The 19,411-nt window shown below is 36.2% G+C and overlaps 1 protein-coding gene and 1 long non-coding RNA gene across 2 annotated transcripts in view; one reads left to right on the top strand and one right to left on the bottom strand.

The window, feature by feature from the left end:
* LOC149091617 (uncharacterized) overlaps positions 1 to 19,411 on the top strand; it is a 59,758-nt gene that overhangs the window by 27,902 nt on the left and 12,445 nt on the right. The gene's annotated exons all lie outside the window — the stretch shown is intronic.
* Positions 1,262 to 2,599, bottom strand: LOC115563652 (odorant receptor 42b). Its single transcript, XM_030386967.2, has 3 exons — positions 1,813 to 2,599; positions 1,392 to 1,749; positions 1,262 to 1,333 (listed from the first exon to the last, which is right to left on the bottom strand). Exons 1-3 carry the CDS (start codon positions 2,583 to 2,585, stop codon positions 1,262 to 1,264), a joined length of 1,203 nt encoding a protein of 400 aa, XP_030242827.1. The 5' UTR covers positions 2,586 to 2,599.

The raw sequence follows: 19,411 nt of genomic DNA, 5'->3' as shown, positions 1-19,411 counted from the left end.
AAGAGCTCCACAGATAATACCAATAAAATTTTACAACCGTCCGTGATCAAGAGGCGAATAAAAACAAAGCGCAAAACTTTTGCCCACCAAAATGGATGCAAGTGAAATGCTAGCTGTGTGTGTGTGTGTGTGTGTGTGTGTATGTGTGTGGGAGTGTGTGGGTGTCCACTTTTCCTGTCCGTGCGCGGCCATAAAGCAGCTCGTAAATTTCAGCACACTTGGCACAGGCGGAACAGTTGCCCAGTGTGGCCCAGCTGCTGGCTTGTCTTCGCCTTTTGGCAGACTGCAAATCCAGTGCCAGAGTTGCCACCCGGTGCGTATTTTTTTCAGTTTATTTTCGTTTTTTGTTTTGTCTGTGCCCTTTACGTGCGCTGTCTGCCCTGTCCGGTTTTTGTTGCCATTGTAGTTTGTATTCTTTTCTTTCTTTCGGTTTTCATTTCTTTTTTGCATTTTTTACTTGACGCCGAACAATGAAAATTCACGCTGTACGATTTTTCGCGTTTGCTGCGCTGCACTTACAGCGTGCATTTGGATTGTCAGACACGGTTTGTAACGTCTTCCATTTGCAGTGTTGCGAAAGGGTATTCGAGTTTCGTTCTGCTGCGATTTGTGCGGGTTTTTTCCATTTCTTGTTGCTGCGGTCCAATTCACTGTATATTACGCAAATCCTTAGTTACGCCTTCGCTCGCCATATCCTGGCTACATCCCAGTCACGGGTCACGGGTCACAGTTCCCCTCAGAGTATGTGTGTGTGTGTGTGTGTGTGTGTGTGTGTGTGGAGAGAGAGTGTTGAACAATAGCTGTGAAATAATCACTTGCTTGTTTGCACTTTATTAAGTGGCAGCTCGAGCCGGCATGTTCGCTGTGTTGTGCAGCCTGTAACGCTTCAGGTGCTCCAGCTGGAATGGAAGAGGCATAAGCAAAAGAGAACAGCGTCGAAGCATGAGTGTGATACTTGAATGTTTTGCAGCACTAAATGTTGCCTTTGAGTGCCTTTCATAAAGATATAATATTTTCTATTTTAAAATATTTAAATTAATTTTTTAAAATGAAAATATATATGTGTAATAATACATATATTAAAGGTGCTTTATAAGAATAAGCACATAAAATATATAAATATACATATATATATATTTTCGATTTATACTTACATCACATTCTATGTAGTTGCATTTTTTCATATTGGCTTAAAATTTTCTCGATCATAATATATTTAAACTTTATATATTAAAACTTTGATATATGTGTACGTATTTTTTTAATCATAAAACCTTTCGGCAATATTCAACTGCCTGACGAACGTGACAACAGAAAATGCCAATTTGGCAACCTGTAAAAAAATGAAACAATAGAAATAATAATCCAATCACTGGAATACCCCTACTCACAGCTATATTTGACGAAGTCGATATTAAGAAAATTCCTCCGGCTGTAAAAGTAATCGGTTTCTGCACATTTTGTAGAAAAAAACGTAATGTGGTCTTATATTGACGATCCGCAGACAGCCAATTCGAGTGAAAGAGACAATTGGCCATATCGTAGCAATCATCGGAGATCATATTGCAGATGTAGCAAAAGGGAAACGTTTGCAGTATCAGATCGCACATGAATATGCCAGTGCCCAGGCCAGTCCAGAAGTTGGAGAAGAAAATAACATTGATCGCCGAGAGGCCCATGACAATGCCAATGAGCACAAACTGAACGAAAATTGTGGCAGAGACAACGGGACGCAGGGTGTTGCAATAGCTAAAGGAAGAGCATATACTATCTAGTAAATCTATGTATATAGATAAATGTCGATAAACTCACTCCAATATCAAGCGATGATCCTCAATGCATCTGATGAGCTGCTTGTGGTTTTCCTCCTCAGACATACTCGTATCCATGCGCAGGTTTCTCAGTCTCTCTTTAAGCATTTTAATGTGCGTTCGAATGGTTAGGAAGTATACTATCGGATAGACATCGGCCATTAGATCCTGCAGCACAGCGCCTGTCATCCATAGAAATTCCAAAATTCCTGCCAGCCAAAAGCTGAATAGGCCATTCTCCGCATCCACCAGCGGATTGTAGAGATTCCAGGCCAGGCGGCCGAAGAACATGCTTCCCAGAAACGTGGAGCTCGAGTAAAGCAAATACATTGCACAATATGTCATATATATTCGATTGCACAGTGTCGCCGTCTGCTGCAGTTGGAGGTGATGCTCTACGCTCTCGCAACGCGAGTCCAAGCGATCCAGTATCTTTTTGGCCTGCTTGAAGCGCCTGACGCCGGCAAAGGTGTAGCTGGCCTTGATGCTGCAGCCAAAGCAATTGAAGGCCACTTGCAACGAGGTGAGAAACTGCCTAGCCGTGAAGCTGCTCAGCTCGCTGTAGCTTATCAGCAAGGAGACATCCAGCAGTATGATTACGAACAGAGTCGTAAAGGCTGACCACAGGCGATAGATGAAGCGTCCGCAGGGATTCTTTGGCGGCATCCAGCCGACCAAGCTCATGCCACGATCTATATAGACGAATGAATCGCGCGATTGAGCGGGCGAGGCGGCGTCCGGCAGGCGCAATCTTGGAAATAGTTTGAAGAGCATGTTGGCTCTACTGTCTCTCGGATAGCGAAATGCCAAAGGGAATGGCATGGCGAACGCTTTTATATGTGACGGGCAGCACATACCCTGTATCAATAATGAATGGTGGGAACTTGTGGTAGACGATATTTAAACATGTATAGAATAAATTAATTTATAAAAGTAGCAAATACTTTGTATATAAAAAAAGATATGTTTATAAATACAAAAATTACCCAAAAAACAAAAAACTTAAAATAAATTTAAACGCAATATAAATTAATAAAAAAAAAATTGGGCTCCCTGTGTATTTATATTTTCCTTAATTTATCTATTTATATTTTCCTTAATTTGTATATATTTATTTCATATCACTATTATTTACAAATTTTTTTTTAATTTTATATTTTTAATTACCATTTTGTAGCATTAAAATTTTTTAGTACAGGGTATTTCCCTATACATCACTTTACCTTTGAGGCTAAAGTGAGCATTTCAATATATATATGAATATATATTTCATTTACACAATTTGTTATTTTTCGTCTGAATTATGCATCAAAACTTTGTGGTAATGGAACTTCTTGGCCTGCATTATTTAGCTGGGAAAATTCGTAAGAATTATATAAGTTGAGCCTGAAAGTTCTTTGTTGACCCTTAGAAAGGGAAATTTCTGTAAGTTTTTCAATTAGTTTACTAAAGTTTTGGTAACTTTTTTTTTTTCTTTTGGTTTTTACTTTGATGAGCAATTAATTTATATGAAAGATACAAAACTATAGAGCGATTCCACTGAAGGATGTATTAAAGTTATTAAAATTAATTAAAGCGAGAAAATTTAGCTATGACTAATGAAATTTTCTCTACTTCGTTCTATATTAAAGAGTGCGATAAAATATGATTTTGCTCCTATTTCATCTTTCTATTTCTACCTCTCTCTCCTTCGCTTTGAGCACTGAGTAAATAAATTGTGTTTTATTTACTAATATTGGTTTGCCATTGAAATGCACTAAGCAAAGCGTAAAGCGAGAATCTAGCATCGATTCCACAATGTCAGCATTGCAGTCTCATCAGACAGCTTTTGTTTGGCCTGAAAGTCGGTCCATTTGTCTGAGCTATTTGTTTGGTATTTGAAAAGCGCGGCACACGCGGCGTATGAACTACTATTTTCTTAAGCAGCCAGCCGCTGAGCAGCAGGAGCCAAAAAGGCTGCGACAGCTTGAACTTTCCAAGGATCTTTTGCAGTCTCTGCATGTGTGTGTGTGTGTTTGTCTGTTTGTGTGTGATGTGTGTGTCCTATCATGTATCTCAGACCCTGTTCTTATGCTGCTGCCCTCTTATTGAAAGCAACTGTGAGTTATTTTTATAGAGCTACTTTATATATGTAAGCGTATATGCATGGGTGTGTGTGTTTCTTTTTTTTTTTTTTTTTTTTTTTTTGTGTGTGTGCTTTCCACAGCTAAGTCCTTAGAATATAAATAGAAAAAGTGCGCTGTCAAGTTAAGCGAAGGATTATTTATATGACCAGCCATTAAAAGCAGCGCGCCTTGATTATCTTTTGTATACACTAACAAAGTGTGTCATCATATCATATATACAGGGTATTTTTAGATAATTTTTGGAAAAACCTAGTCACGAATAGCTCTAGTGGAATGTGCCCCACAAGGGCTATAGCTCGACTTGTAAGTGCGATAAAATGAGATGTTTATTTATGATTGTATAAGATTTATATTTTAGGGTTGGGAAATTGGCAATGCTCACTATGAAAGATCTCCTCCAGTAAAGGATTTTTATTATATCCAATCCAAATTTTATTGAATAAATATATATGTTTTAGTTAGTTTTTTTTTTAACTCTTGAAGATTTTGATTTCATTTTTGGTATAATTAGGATTTTTTAAAACTAATAATAAGAGAAAATTTTACTAAAATAAAATACATCAAATAATAGATCTCTTATCTAAAAATATTCTTCTGCTGAAGCTATTTTTTTTTTTCGAATGTATTATTAAACTTGATTTATTTTCCCACTGGGCAACGGTTTCTATGCAATCTTCTTGAAAACTGTAAAAGCAATTACAAGTCTTTCCATATTAATTCGCTTGCATCAAGTGCAATTCAAATTGCTTTTTGCTGTTATTGTTGTTGTTGTTTTCCTTAGCTGTTTATCTAATTTATTGCTCGTCGGCAATCAAATAATTCAAGTGCTGCAATCTAGAAAAATTACACGCTCATACTGCATGCAGCCATCAATTTTAGTTTTTGTTTTAATTAAAGAGCAACAGCAACAGGGGAACACAGAAAGGTCAAGCTGTTCCTGTTGCTGTTGATGTTGCTGCTGCTGCAGCATTTGCCAAATACCCAGACATAAATCAAGCAAACGAGATGGCATTCGCAGTCTGTTCGCAGTCATCGGACATGGGACATGGTGCATGGCAGTTGGCGTTGAGAATTTGCAGCTGCATGGCGAAAAGTCCATGCGTAGAGCGTGGAACGGTGGAGCTTAGACAAAAAACTAACGAGCATCAGTGTAAACTGTCGCGTCGCCTTCTCATTAAACTTGCAGCTGAAACGAGCCAAAAAAGAGCGACTCAATGGCTGCCAGCTAACGTATTAGCTCTATTGCACTTATTATAGTCGGGGTGTGGGCGGCGCCTCTCTCTGCGCTTCTCAACTGATTTGCCATGTCAACTTTTCGCACAAACTACAAATTAGTTGGAAGAGTTTTAACACAGCCATTGCATACTTTGCGGCGTCTGCGATTTTCGAATGCTCTGCGTAAATGATGAAACGAGAGTTGCTAATTAAGGAATGTAGCTTGAGTGAGCTTGAGTGTTAATAACATAAAAGTGTACATTAATGCTTTGTATTTATAAAAAAATTGAATTTATGTACTTAAAAAAAAAATGATACAAAAAGAATTATAGAAATTGTACAAACTTAAACTTATTGTGAGAGCGTAAAGAAAACTATTTTTTTTTTTTATAAATATTTAAATATATAGTTTATATATATTTTATTTATATATTTATAATTTATATGTATGTATGTTTACTTTTTATGTATTTTTTTTTTTTAATTTTTTATTTTTTCAAATATTAAACTACATCATAAAAATGTTAAATACAATAAAAAAAAATTAAATAATGCTATGCAAAATTTCAAAGAGGGATCTACAAATTTTTAAAATTATTTAGAAAATTTAATTTCAGTTAAGAAAAAAAAATTAATTTTATTGATTTTTTGAAGAAATGAAGTAATAAACTATAATTTTTTATAATTATAATTTTTTATTGTTTAAAGAATTTTTCATATTTTTTTCCATACTCTTTTAACCATTTTTACCTTTATTAAATATAATGATGAAGATAGACAAAATGTTAATTAAAAAAAAATTTATAATTTATTGTCATAAAATATGTGAGAATGGATGAATAATAATAATATTGAAATTATCTTGGCTAGAGTTTGTACTTAATATACTTTAGGTATTTATAGTTTTATTATTCTATAAATTTATATCACAAATTTTTAGCATCAAGCAAATCGATTCATGTCGAGCAATTACAATCTCTTAAGCACCCCATGAACTTTCGGATCGTGCTTTTGTGCAGCATAAAACAAACTGTGGAAAGTTCTTTGGAACTTTTATTGCTACGCATAGTTGGTGGCGCTGCCATTGTCTAAGGCGCGGTCCGCAGCGCCAAAAGAATGCAACACAATGCATTTAGAAATCGCATTGGGCCTGCCTGCCTTGTAAGCAGCGCCCTTCCATGCCGCTGCTGCTCTTCCTGTGCTGCTAGTGGAAACTTTTGCAACATTTATCTTCGTTATTATGACGCCCGAATGGGCTATCAGCGCCAAGTGGAGCGACTGTTAAATATTTGGCGAGCGGCGACAGATGCAAACAGAATGCGTTCTGGCCCTAATGCGGGTCTGGCTAAGCTCTGCAACTCCTCTGTCAAAAAATGCTACAACTTGTCTTACACAAACTGCAGAAGAAGAGTGAGAGAGCGAAGTGAAGGGAGAAAAATGGGAAATATCTGCCAGGATAGGACAGAACTGAACTGAACAGGACGTTGCATTCGGCGCCCATTCAGTAGCTGGCTGAGGGAAGGAAATGGTAACTTTTTCCTGCACTTAATTAGTTTGGGCATAAGTGGAGCAGAAAAAGTTTTGCACCATGCTCCACAAAAGCAGCAAAGGACGCAGCACGATAGCCAGAGAGGAAACGGGAGCAGCAGAAGCAACAGTCAGCGGCAAGGCGAGGCGAGGCGAGGCAAGGCGAGGCAAACCAACTCGAGTCGAGGCGATGTCTCCGTTGCCAACAGTTTGTCATCTATAAATGTGTGTATCCCCTGTGTATGTGTAAGCGTGTCTGTGTGTGTGCGCGTGTGTTGCCAAGGAAATTGCCTCATAAATGTTCATTACACAGTTGCCTGCAAAAATGTCAAATGAATGGGCCGCTAGGCCAGTGGGCGTGGCCACTCAACAACTCAAGCCGCACAGCAAACAAACAAACAAACAAACAAACATTATTGCAGCAAATCATTTTGCACAGATTTATGGAATGCAATTCAAATGTGAGAATAGAATCTAAATAATAAGTTAATGGCAATTTATGTCGGAGGTGTTATTTAAGGATATTTAGGATATATATAGTATATCCTCCTTTTCTTAGGAGCTCCACAATTCAAAAAGAAATCCATTTTAAGTGAATTATCATCCATATAAATATCGTCAAATATGAGCAGCTCGGTTTCCTCTGACATCTACACATACTTCGCTCATTCAAAAGCCCCGCAGGAAGTTTTATCTCTTTTATAGCTTTGGGTTATTTAATATGCGCCCTTTGAATGATGCTCATTGCGTTAATTATGCACCTGAACTTATCACAGCTACAGTGAATATTCACGCACAATGCCAGTTGTTGCCAAACATTAAAGAGAGACAAGCAGAAAGAGAGAGGGAAAAGGAGAATGTGACAGAGACAGCAGAGTTGGGTCATCATTTGTAGCAATAAGCGCAACAATAAAACATTGGAGAGAACTGATAAGGCATATCGCTGGCAGCCCTTGCCAACAACCCTGTCTACGCCGTAGACTCTGGCATATTCCGTCCCAGTTGGCGCCGTTTGCATTGTCAGCGAGCTGCTTAGCTCGCTAATGCGATTATTAAGTGCCAAGTGCGCTGGCAGCGTGTAAAATTCATTATATTAGCCCCGTTGTGAGCAGCGAGCGCAGTTCATTCACTCGCAGTCGTTCATGCATTGCGCGTCGCCAATATCCTGGCGCTGCCGGGCCACGCAATAAATTAAACGCACAAATAAATCATCCATTTTAATGTGACAGTTCCGACAAAACGCGTCGCGTGGAGGCAAACGGCGGGCCGCTCCCTCTGCTCGCTGCCCGGGCTCCGCTCCGGCTGCGAAATCTTCAGCCACAGAGAAAGTGAAGCCTGCGGCAACAGGACATTGTTTTGAATGCGCCTTTGTTCAGACAGCCACCCGCTGCCTGCCACGCCTAAGCGGCCCATTTGGCCATCTTGTTTGGCCATATTTAGCGGGTTCATTGTTTGCACATTGTGCGGGCTGTCGCTTCCGTGGAGCCAACTCCTGCTGTCGCTCCTGCTCCAGCTCCAGCCCCATCGCCATCTCCACCTCGCCTTCGCCTTTGTCGAAGCATTTTGTAAGCGGTAAGCACTTGGGCTAACAGGCGGCACTTAATATTTTCGATTGCGAGTGTCGTGGCCAAGCTTTCGGGCTTTGCCCGGCTTCCGCTTGCCGGAAATGCCGCCCATTACACAGTGCGAAAATGTGTTGTGCATTTGTAAAGAGGCACTTTTAAGTTGTGTGACAGTGCGTATGATTAATACGCTTTTCATTTTTATATCCTCGTTGCGGTTGATGACACGTTTTAAGGTCATCGATTTTGGATCTGCTTCTGATTGGAAATGGATTTGTCTTTGGGCCAACTTAATTACATCGTTGATAGTGGAAAATGATTGGTGGAATTTATAGAGATATTTATTGAGAAGACAATGTAATGAAAACTTATTATCATCATATTTATAGTATTATTACTTATATTATAAATATTTATCTTTTTTTATTTTATTTATTTTTTTAATAATTTTTTTTCGCTTATCTCTAAAAAGCAATCTAGGTTAATATAATTCTAGATCTTTGTTTCAATATTCCAATAAAAATTTTTTTTTCTGAAATTATTATTAACGAGAAGTTAACCTATAGAAATATTTTTCTGCTTATCGTCACTAATTTAATATTAAGGAATACCCTTATGCCAAGCTTAATACGCTTGAGTTTAGATTATTTAATTGAGAGAGAATCACAGCCTCTTACTAGAGGGAATATCATCGAACTTAAATGAAAGAGTATACTTATGTTTATTTTTTACATATTTATATAAATACATCCTTCAATTGTTTATTTTTTATTTTTTTAATATATTATATTTATTTATTTTTTTATTTAGTATTTTATTTATTTATTTTTTATTATATATATTTTTTACTATGGATTTATTTTATTTGCATTGTAATTAGCGCATTTATATTTTTACTTATAATTTCAAAGTATGTAATTAAAAAAGTAAGTGGAATTACTTCCAAAATGAACTGCATTTAGTAATTAATAACGAATTTCAATTAAGCATTTTTTATTGCTACCTGAAATCGTTTTGTCGCTGCCGTACGTGCCTCGTAAAAAATGAAGCAACTCCTGATACTTGCTTTGCCTTTTGCTAGTTTCTCAAGAGTTTCACTTGGTCGTCCTGCTTCAAGTGCAGTGGAAAGATGATGCTGTCAATGCAATGGCCGTCCACTTGTCCTCTGGTCCGGGTCTCAGCTGCAGAATCTCGGGCACATCTTCATCGGCTGACACCTCATATCCTTTGAACATTTTCCAATTGAATTGGCCAGGTGCTCGATTTGACCTCCACTCTCGCTCTTTTTACTCTGTTTCTTTCTCTGTCTCTCTCTCACTCTCTTTCTCTCTGTTTGCCTATCTAGCTAGATGTTGCCATTAGAAATATTGCGCGTCCTTCACATCGATTTCTTTATTAGAGAAAATCTTTGTGTTGCATTCGCTGTGCTGTCAAGTGAAAAGCGGCTCGAGGGGCGCCAGCCGAAAGCCAATGCCAATGGCAATCGCAATCGCAATCGCAATGGCGATGGCAGGTACGGTTGCTGCTGATTGTGAAACACAGATAGACTCTGTAAATAGATGAAATGCTGCCCAAGCTTCAAGCACAATGCACACACACTAACACACTAACAAGCCCACGCACACACACAAGAAAACCTTTGCATTCAATTGGCTTGAGCACTTTTCAAATTTGATCGAGTGAATAACGATACAAAGCAGAAAATGGCAATTGCAGTTTATTTAAATCAAATACAAAGTATAAGCTATTCAGCCACGCTTCGCCTCACAGTCCAATAGTTGGTAAGCTTTGGAGTGCGTATTATTCTAGGGTATAATGAGGGCATATTAAGCTGAAGATGATTGAAGTGAGTTCTTCAGAAAGTTTTTGATTGAGTTGGGTTCCACATCAAGTTTTTGTTCTCATAATCGATTAATCTGTAATTTGTTATAAATGTCTTGTACTTGTTAGAGTCTTTGATTATATATTTAAACAATCAAACTTTTATCCATAGCTCATGCTAATAATGTGTATGCGCTCCATGCTAAAAAATATATCGTTTATCGATACACGTTTCTCATAGTCTCGCTAAGCCTATTGATATATATTTCTTGTAAATACCGTGGAAAAGTTGAGTAAGCACTATGCTACAGTTATTTTTATTATAAGTATTCAGCATTTAATCGTTAATCGATATACCGAAATACTCTGGTTTATGTGTTAATTATAATATTTATATTATTGTTTAATCAATTACATAACTGCTATTTGACCGTATGTCATCGATAAATGCATTAAAATATATAGTTAAATATATCGATATACCGATTTTCAGTCTGGCTAAAATCATTCGATTGTCACTTATTTTCCGATTGTTTGTGGTCTATTCAATCTAATTTAATCAATATTTAATGTTAATACTCGCTGATTCAAGGCTTCCTTTAAGTCGATAAATATCAATCGTATAATCGATATTTCGATGAGTATCAAATTTAAAGTTTAATTTCAATCAACTGCGCCAAATGCTGTTTCAAAATCAATATTCAACCTTCTCATCCAATAAATCTATGCTGAAAAGAGCAAGTAACTTGGCAACCCTGCTTAATAAACATTAAATGAACCAAATTTAGTTTTTGATGTGGCCTAAAAGCAAGTGAAAAATCAAATCAGACGTCTAATAAATCAAATGGCCGAAACCACGTTAAGGGAACAGCAGGCTGCACAATTGTGGCATAAATTGCAAATTTTGCTCGCCTGGTGTGAGTTCTGAATGCAGAGCAACTCTAGAGGCAACCAGAACGCTGCCCGTCGCTAATCAACATCAATTGCAGCGTTTTGGCTCGCAATTCGCATAGACCGCGCGATGTTTTGTAATTAGACAAAGCGAAAAAAAAAATTTAAATGCAAAACAAGGAATTTTCATTTCTCGCCGCTGAAATTGGTTATGATGGCAGCAGAGCCCCTTTGGTCCCCTGCCTCCTCCCTAAACGTTGGTAACAGCAGCATCAGCCAAAAACCATGGCAAACTATTTGACCAAAACGCAAACAGCAACGAATATGGTGAAACTCATTAGTGCCAAATGCAGACGCATAGCCAGGGCTGCCATGTGCGCTCTCTCGCTCAGTCTAACCCTCGCTCTCATGCATGCTATCTCCTAACTATGCCAAAGTAAATGCATGCATAATCGTTTGATGAATTTTCGAGACACTTACGTCGGGCATTTGAAATCTGTAAAGCATTTTAGCAGGAGAGGTTTCTAGGGCAAATGGATGGGAATTGGTACTTATATTAAGTTATCAAAGAAGAGCTGTACGGTTGAGAAAAATACTGCATATATGAAAGTGCTAAAAAATATCACCATTATGATTTTAAAACTTAAAAAAAAAAAAAATAAATAAATAAAAAATTAAAAAATATATATATATAAAATTTTTTTTAACTAAAAAAAATATATATAAAAAAAAAAATATTTTAAAAATATATAAAAAATTAAAGAAAGTATACATATAAATATTTGCTATAATTTTTGAGCCTCTGATGTATATATAAAATATTTAAGGTGATATTGTAGAATAATTCAGAAGTATGTCTAATTATTTCTTGAAAAATAATAAACTCAAATAAATAATATTTATATATTTATGATATTTTTTAAGAATCTTTAAAAAAGAATTTAAATGGATTTTGTAGTATTTTTGGCTAAGAAATAATTTTATTATTATGTGTACAAATATTGTCTATAGATAAATCCCTTTTAAATAGTTATTATCTAAGACCAAAGCTATTTACAAATTTCTTTTTACTTTATAAAGTCTCCTTAAAGAGCATGCAATATTTGCTGAGGTGAAACAAGAAGCTTAATTTAGCTGCAAAAATTTGAAAATGCGATTTTTCATAAATGTAAATTTTAACGCATTTCCAAATGTTGGTCAAAAGTTACAACAACAACAAATTGATCGATAATTCAGTTGCACTCCCTCAATGAAGCATTATTTGGCATCGGCACAAATTTGATGAGTCATGGGTAGTTGTACGCATGCAACGCTGATTGCCATTTGAATTTCACTTTAAAAAATTTAAATTAGAGAAAAATTCGTATATAGCTTAAGGAAAATTGTGAGAAATATAATACCAAATATTTGCCCTTTATATGCTTTGCAACTATATGGTCTCCTTATTGCTGCAACTGCAAATTACTTGTGCTTAACTAGGTGTTAAAGTTTAACAAACAATTTCTCCAGCTCTCTTCTCACTCCTCAATTTATTTACTTAGATTACACTCGTGAAACTTCTCTCGTGGCGCCCACATTTTTAACTTTCTGTGAGTTTCATTTGTTTGTATAATTGCTTTAATTAGTCAGACACACACCCGCACACACACATACACACACACTGAGACACACATACCCGTGCACACTCTCTCGCAGACTGGTAAACAAAAACTCATATGCCGCCGGTAAACTCCGCCTTTTGCACAGCTTTTATTCATTAATCAGCTTTCAGTTGAACGTCTTTGACACCAGGTTTTCGGATGCTGCGCTACGCTGCTTTCGACGGCTTCTCTAATTTTTAATTTTGAACACAGATGTCAAGTTGACGCCTTGGTCCAGCCACGCCCATCCAAACTTTAGCAGCTAATTTGCTTTGGCGAGACTTGGGCTTGACGAGGGAATAAGGGCATAGAGCTAGGAGACGAGAACCAGGCCACTGACGTCATTAGCGTCTATGCAGCAGAGCAAAAAGCAAGTGAAAGTGCTGTGTCGGTGCTTGCTGGACTAACAGATACCCTGTTAAGGAATGTATAAATACTATATATAATAACTATGTTCTTGTTCAAGAAACTCTTGTGGTCTTGTTTATGAATATCGATATTTATCGATTTCTTATATATGATGAGTTATCGATTTTATAATTATAATCTACTTCTGCTTGTGATATGCGGCTGCTTACATAGGGCATATCTTGGGTTATTTAAGACTATGAAAGGGTGCAAGCTAGGCGGATCAAAGGACAGACAGAATATAAGATTTATCGATAAATAGAAAGATTGATGGAATGCACGACTGAATAGGTTAGCTAAACATTTTTAATCTTCTTCATAGCTCAGCTCACTAGATCATTATCTCTACTTGTAACTCGTAGCTCACTCAATCAATATACACCTTTGCCAATTTCCAATTGCTACAGGGTATGCACAAACAAAAATAAAAATAGAATAGAAAAGTTTCCAAATGGCGTTTTGTCACATGCAGAAGGAAGACAGGCGAAAAAATTTGTTAATTGAATATTTTTTGAAAACTTGCAATTTCTTAAGGACAAACACAAACAGAGACGGAGTCAAAGGAGCTGCTGCTGTTGCTGCTGCTGTTGTTGTTGCTGCTGCTGTTGTTGTTGCTGCTGTTGTTGCTGCTGCTGTTGCTGTTGCTCGAGGAAAATCAACGTCAAATTGGGTTAGCTGCTAAATTTGCTGGCGCTGAGCAAATCGAATCTGGGACGCATTATCCAACCAGGGCACTTGGTCTCGACGTGAATGGAGAGCGGGGAGAGAGAGCGAGAGAGGAGAAGGATCTGTGTGCAGGGCAGGAACTGCAGCGAAAGCAAAATCATTAAAATTAGATTACAAAATCCGTCGGTGGTGTCACATTTCCGGCGGAAATTGCACTTTGCATGCGGGCGGACGAACGGGCGGACGGTCGATGCATTCGAAAAAGTCATCGTCGTCCTCGTCGTCGTCTTCTTGGGCGCCAACATTTCCATCTTGGTAGCCAAAGTGACAGATTAGTTAATAAAATCTTTTTACTGTGCGCGCCAAACAGATGGAGAAGAAGAAAAACCGTAGACGAAATTTGTCATCCAAACCGGGGCAATAAAATATGAAAATTTCCTATGACAGTTGTACAAGTTTTCCAACTCGTTTTTGTTCCCCATTTTCATTTCATTGCATTTTCCTTTTCTTTTTTTTTTTTTTTTTTTTTTTTTTGTGTCTGACTTATTTGTAGTTTTTTCTTTCTTCACTCTACTTTCGGGCGTCCAGCCACTTGCCACTGTCGCAAAGTTCTTCTGGCCAGCAGCAGCTCCGGGTGTTGAGTTTTCTTTGTCACGGACAAGTCAGCGAAACTTTAGACAAGCGACTACAATATAAAGCATAGCTTAAGGGCTCGAAAACTAGACGCGCAGCTCTTTGTTGATAATTGCAATTTATATGTAAATAGAAAAATTAATGTGAAGGATGAGGAGTCAAAATCATGTACATGTCTAATATATTTAGTAAATAAATCTTAGGCAATTATATATATTTATATGTATATAAATTATATGCATATATATTGATATCTTTTTTGTGTAGATATTTATGCGAAAATTAACAGCATAAAAAGCCAAACTGGTGTTGGCTGTGCCAAAAGAGCTTAATAAATAAATAAAAATATTCTGTGACAGGCAGACTTGTTGCATTATTTGCAGGTTCTCTGCTCTCGTTTTTTTTTTTTTCGGCAAGCATTGACAAAAAGTTGTGCGCCATTTTAGAGGTTTTTGGAGGAAACGCATAAGCATGTTATAAAATATGCACATTATAAAATGCGATGCGCGCTAGACAAAAGCCGAGAGGAATTCGCACAGTCATGCAACAAGAGTAGATATTACATATAAATGTATGTATGTATGTATGTAGGTATATGTATGTATGTATATACGCTCATATATACAGCTTATATTTTGGTTTTGTATGTATGTTTTTTGTGGCTTCCATAATTTCCTTCCTGCATCGTCTGTTATTTTATTCTACTTTTTGCACTCTCTCACTTCTCTCTTTCTATTTCTCTTTCTCTGTCTCTGTTGACAACTGGCTGGCGCAATGTATGCTGGCATTTATTTATTTCTGTTTTACGTTTTGACAGTTTTATTTCTTGTTGCTGGCCATCTTCAAGCATATTTTTCTCAACGACGTAAGCCAAACTAAAAGCCGAAGAAAAAAGAATACAGTTTTTCAAGTGCAGACAACGCTGCGTATGCGTAATATATATAAATAGATAGTTATTGCAGCTTATGCAATGAGAAACGTGCTACGAAATTCACACAAAATGCACATTAAGCGAATTGATGGCTAGATTTCATAAAGTGACTGCTCAAGAGCGAAATCAAATAGAGCCTGATGCATAACAAGTTACTTAGTCATATACCCTGCTCTGTAAAGAGTTAATCAAATGAATTAAATTGAATTATTTGTAAATGAATGAGTTGTAGATAATATATAGGAGATTGTGACTGTGTTTTTATGGAAATCCCTGAAGATAATCAAATAATCTGAAAATGTGTATAAATTTCGATATCGTTAAGAGTAAGGATTGATAATTATCGATTTGTAGTGGCAATAAAAGTGGCTTTTGCTAGATAAGTAATGATAATCATATAGTAGATAATAATATTCAATAGATTATAATTCTATTAATTCGCTCCTTATGATAAAATTCAAAAAAATATATGAATAAAATTATCTAGATTATAGGATAACTATCGATAACTATGTTCGATGAGTAGACTTTATTTATGCAAGGGATAATTTAAGATGCCTTATTATATCACTGTTAAATATTGTGCATTAACTCTCTTAAAATCCAAAGATTGAATGGGTACATAAGTAAGTAGACCCTCATACAGGGTCCCTCAATGTCCATCAGTCTCTCACTTAGCATTCAAATGAGCTCAAACACATTAACTGCTCAGTTTCCATATCATTTGCCACTCGAAATGAATCAAACAAAATGGATGCAACTAATCGTAAAAGTAAAACAATTTACTCGTGAATTAGTTGCGCTTTTGTTTTCGACATAAACTAAAAGTCAAACAAATCGAAAACAAAATTTAACAAACACTCATACATAGACAGACTCACACACACACACCCACACACAGACTAACAGACGCAGGGAATGCAATCAAGACAAACACGATGAAGCCAAAAATCGAGAAATAACAATGGCAAATGTTTATAGAGCAAATAACTGGAAGTCAGCTGCATAGGGTAAATTGAAATCAAATTAAAGTGCAACACCATTTCCCGATGAAAATCGGAAGAAAATCAGTAGAGCTGGAGACGGAGTAGGAGCTGCTCCTGCTACTGCTCCTGCTCCTGCTGCTGTTGCTTGTTGCAGTTGTGTCCAAAATACGTTCAGCCCGAGGCGATGCGAAGTGCACTGAACTGTGCACCGAGTCACAGCAGCGTTTCCTCTCTCACTCTCCCGCCCTCTCTCTCTCTCTCTCTCTCTCTCTCTCTCTCTGTCTCTCTGCTGTTGAGATGAGCGCGACTGCCAGAGATCTACTTCGTGTCACAGTGCGTATGTGTAATATTTGTGTCTGTGTGCAAAAGAACGTCACAGAAAATGCATCCGGCTGCTGCTGCTTTGCCATTTCCTAAACATTTAGCGAGTGTGTTTGTGAGCATATGTGTGTGTGTGTGTGCGTTGATGTTTCCTGCAGTCTTGCCAGCAAATCAGTTGAAGTCAGTCGACAAATCCAATGCCTGCGGGCAAGCATTTGTCAGTCGTTTTATTTATGAAAAATATTGATAACAAAAAATGAGTAAAGTAAAGAAAGTAAATAATAAAATACTCCATAGAAATTTACTATTATAAAGTAACAATGCCTTTGAGCATTTCCTTTAAGTAATATTAGCTTGATTTAAGTAAGAAATTGTTTGAGAAATTTTGTGAATTCCTGCTACACAAAGTATTTCTTTTTTTTTAATTGATGAATAAATAAAATTTTTTATGTTGAAAATGTAGTTTGTAGTTTTAATGTACTGTTAATAGCTTACAACAGGGGTATATTGGTTTGAATACCGAATGTGTATGTTTTCTATATCTTATTGCGCTTATTTCCACAAAAGAAATTCTTCACTTCATTCCCCATAAAGTTACTTGATAAAGTCCTTTGATATATTTGATAAATGATATCACTTATGCTTGTTTAAATGCCCAAGTAGCAGTAGCTTGTGCTTATATTGGCTTATACAAGTGAAAGAACCAGTTTAATTTCTGCTTACAGGTTACCTTATAGCAATCACTCTCAGGCAGCTCTTTCTCTTCCTCTGTTGTCTTGACGTTTCTTTCATTTGACATTCATATTCACATTTCAATCTTGTTCCTCTGCTCAGACTTTTTTTCCCTTGTGTAAATTCCTGTACCTAGCCTTTGGGTGGGGTTAACTACATAAATATTTAAGTTGTTGCTGGTTAACAGGCCCAACATTTTCGCAGCCACAGTCAGCTTTTTATGTCAGCCTACCGAATTCCTTTACTGCATACCGTTTGCTTCACATATTTTGGCCAACCAATTGAATTTCAATTATTCATATTACAAATTTTTCAACATGTAAATTTCTGGGGAACAAAGCAAAAGTTGAATATGAAAAACGAAATTTATAGTAAACATTTTATGATTGGCCTTCATGTGAACAGTGAGTTAACTTCATCTTAACAGTCTGTTAGTTATGTAACATACTGTTAGGAGTTTGTTAGTTGAGTTTATATGACAGTTTCAAAAACAATTAACAATTATATATTTGACAGTTCTTTCGTCTAATAGCTTATCTTAAGCATATATAAGTTTATTTAACAGCAGTCATTCGATTATTCATTCAATTATTTGATTCAAATATTATGATTATTTTCTGTAAATAACTATTATTATAATTATTTCATAAAATAAATGTAATTATAATACAATAAATTAACTATTATATTCGTTTTACTTTACTATTTTACTATTTACTTATTATAATATATATATAATAATATACTTATTTAATATTCACTTTCTGTTTTATTTTCCTTAACAGATCTAGCACTGTTAACAGACTTGCGGAATGCAATCTGACTACGCTGTTAATTCCATAAAATAACTTGTAAAATTTTTGCTATTGTAATTTTAACTTCAACAATAAAATTTTAAATCTCACGAGTAAATTTCGTTTACGAGTTTTTTATGCCAACTTTCGTAAGTTTGGTAAAACAGAGAAGTGATAAAAAAAAATACGGAAACAAAATATTGTCATTGGTTTCGACATGTTGACACACATTGACCGTGCAAATAGATTTAGCAGAAGAAAATAAATAATAAAGAAATACAAAAATAAATTTATAAATTAAATATTGCATTTTTTATGCACAAAACTGTGCTAATAGGCGCTTCATAGCAAAAACTTAAATACATAAATGAATATATATTTGTATTTATTTATATATTCTATATGAATACCAAGAATATGCGAAATATTTTAGCTTTTTATGTCCGGCAAATGTTGTGGAAAAAAGTTTATTTTGTTTTTACGATTTTTCTTTACTCGTTGAGTAGACTCCCAGGAGGATCCCAGGATTGATTATTTATGAACTGACAAAACAGTAGATTGTGCAGTCTTTAACCCTATAACGGTAACGTATGATCGAATATCAAATGCTCTTTTAGATAACGGACTTGTAAAGAAGTTAATCATTATGTTATATAGTATGTATAAACGGATCAGAGTGTGGACAGACAGCAGGACGAACATTGCACAAAACCAATATACTCATTTCACTTGCGTGAGTGAGTATAAGAGCAATTTCGTTTCATTCACAAATTACCCATATTTTCATATAAATATAAACAGCTGCTCATGCAAGCAATAATTTATTGTACTGACCTGCGGTCAATAGATGTACTTTGTCTCTCTTTTCTCTTCCTCTTCTCTCCGTTTCTCGCTACTCGACAGAATTAAAGCATCCTCTGTCAAAGAGTATAAAGTGAAATACATTTTTCTGTACACATTCTGTGGCTACTCTCGCACACTTTCACGTAGTCCACATAAAAAGTCAATAGCTATTTTTTTGCCCGGCTCGTTCTTTTGGGTCTGACACGATTTAATGGTGTCTGTGAGTCGCTGACAAATCGTGCCATGGACAGGAAGCGGCAAACCAGATGGAGCTGTACTGAGTACCATGTCCATGTCGTTCAAGTCGTGATAAACGTCAGTGTCACTGACGCAGTCCAAATTGCTGGGGTTCGATTTTGACGAAATCTAATCAAAACGACGATGACAAAAATAAATTGCCAACAAATCAAAGGACATGAAATTCTAAAAAAAAAAAAAGAAAGATAGAGAATGGAAAAAATAAATGGAGCCCAAGCAAAAGCCGCCAACACATTAGAGGATATT

Source organism: Drosophila navojoa, chromosome 3 (genome assembly GCF_054131105.1).
Source record: "Drosophila navojoa isolate 15081-1374.11 chromosome 3, UAZ_NAV_1.0, whole genome shotgun sequence".
In the NCBI taxonomy this organism is placed as follows: domain Eukaryota; kingdom Metazoa; phylum Arthropoda; class Insecta; order Diptera; family Drosophilidae; genus Drosophila; species Drosophila navojoa.
The sequence above is the reverse complement of the archived record's forward strand: the minus strand, read 5'-3'. Positions and strand labels throughout refer to the sequence as shown.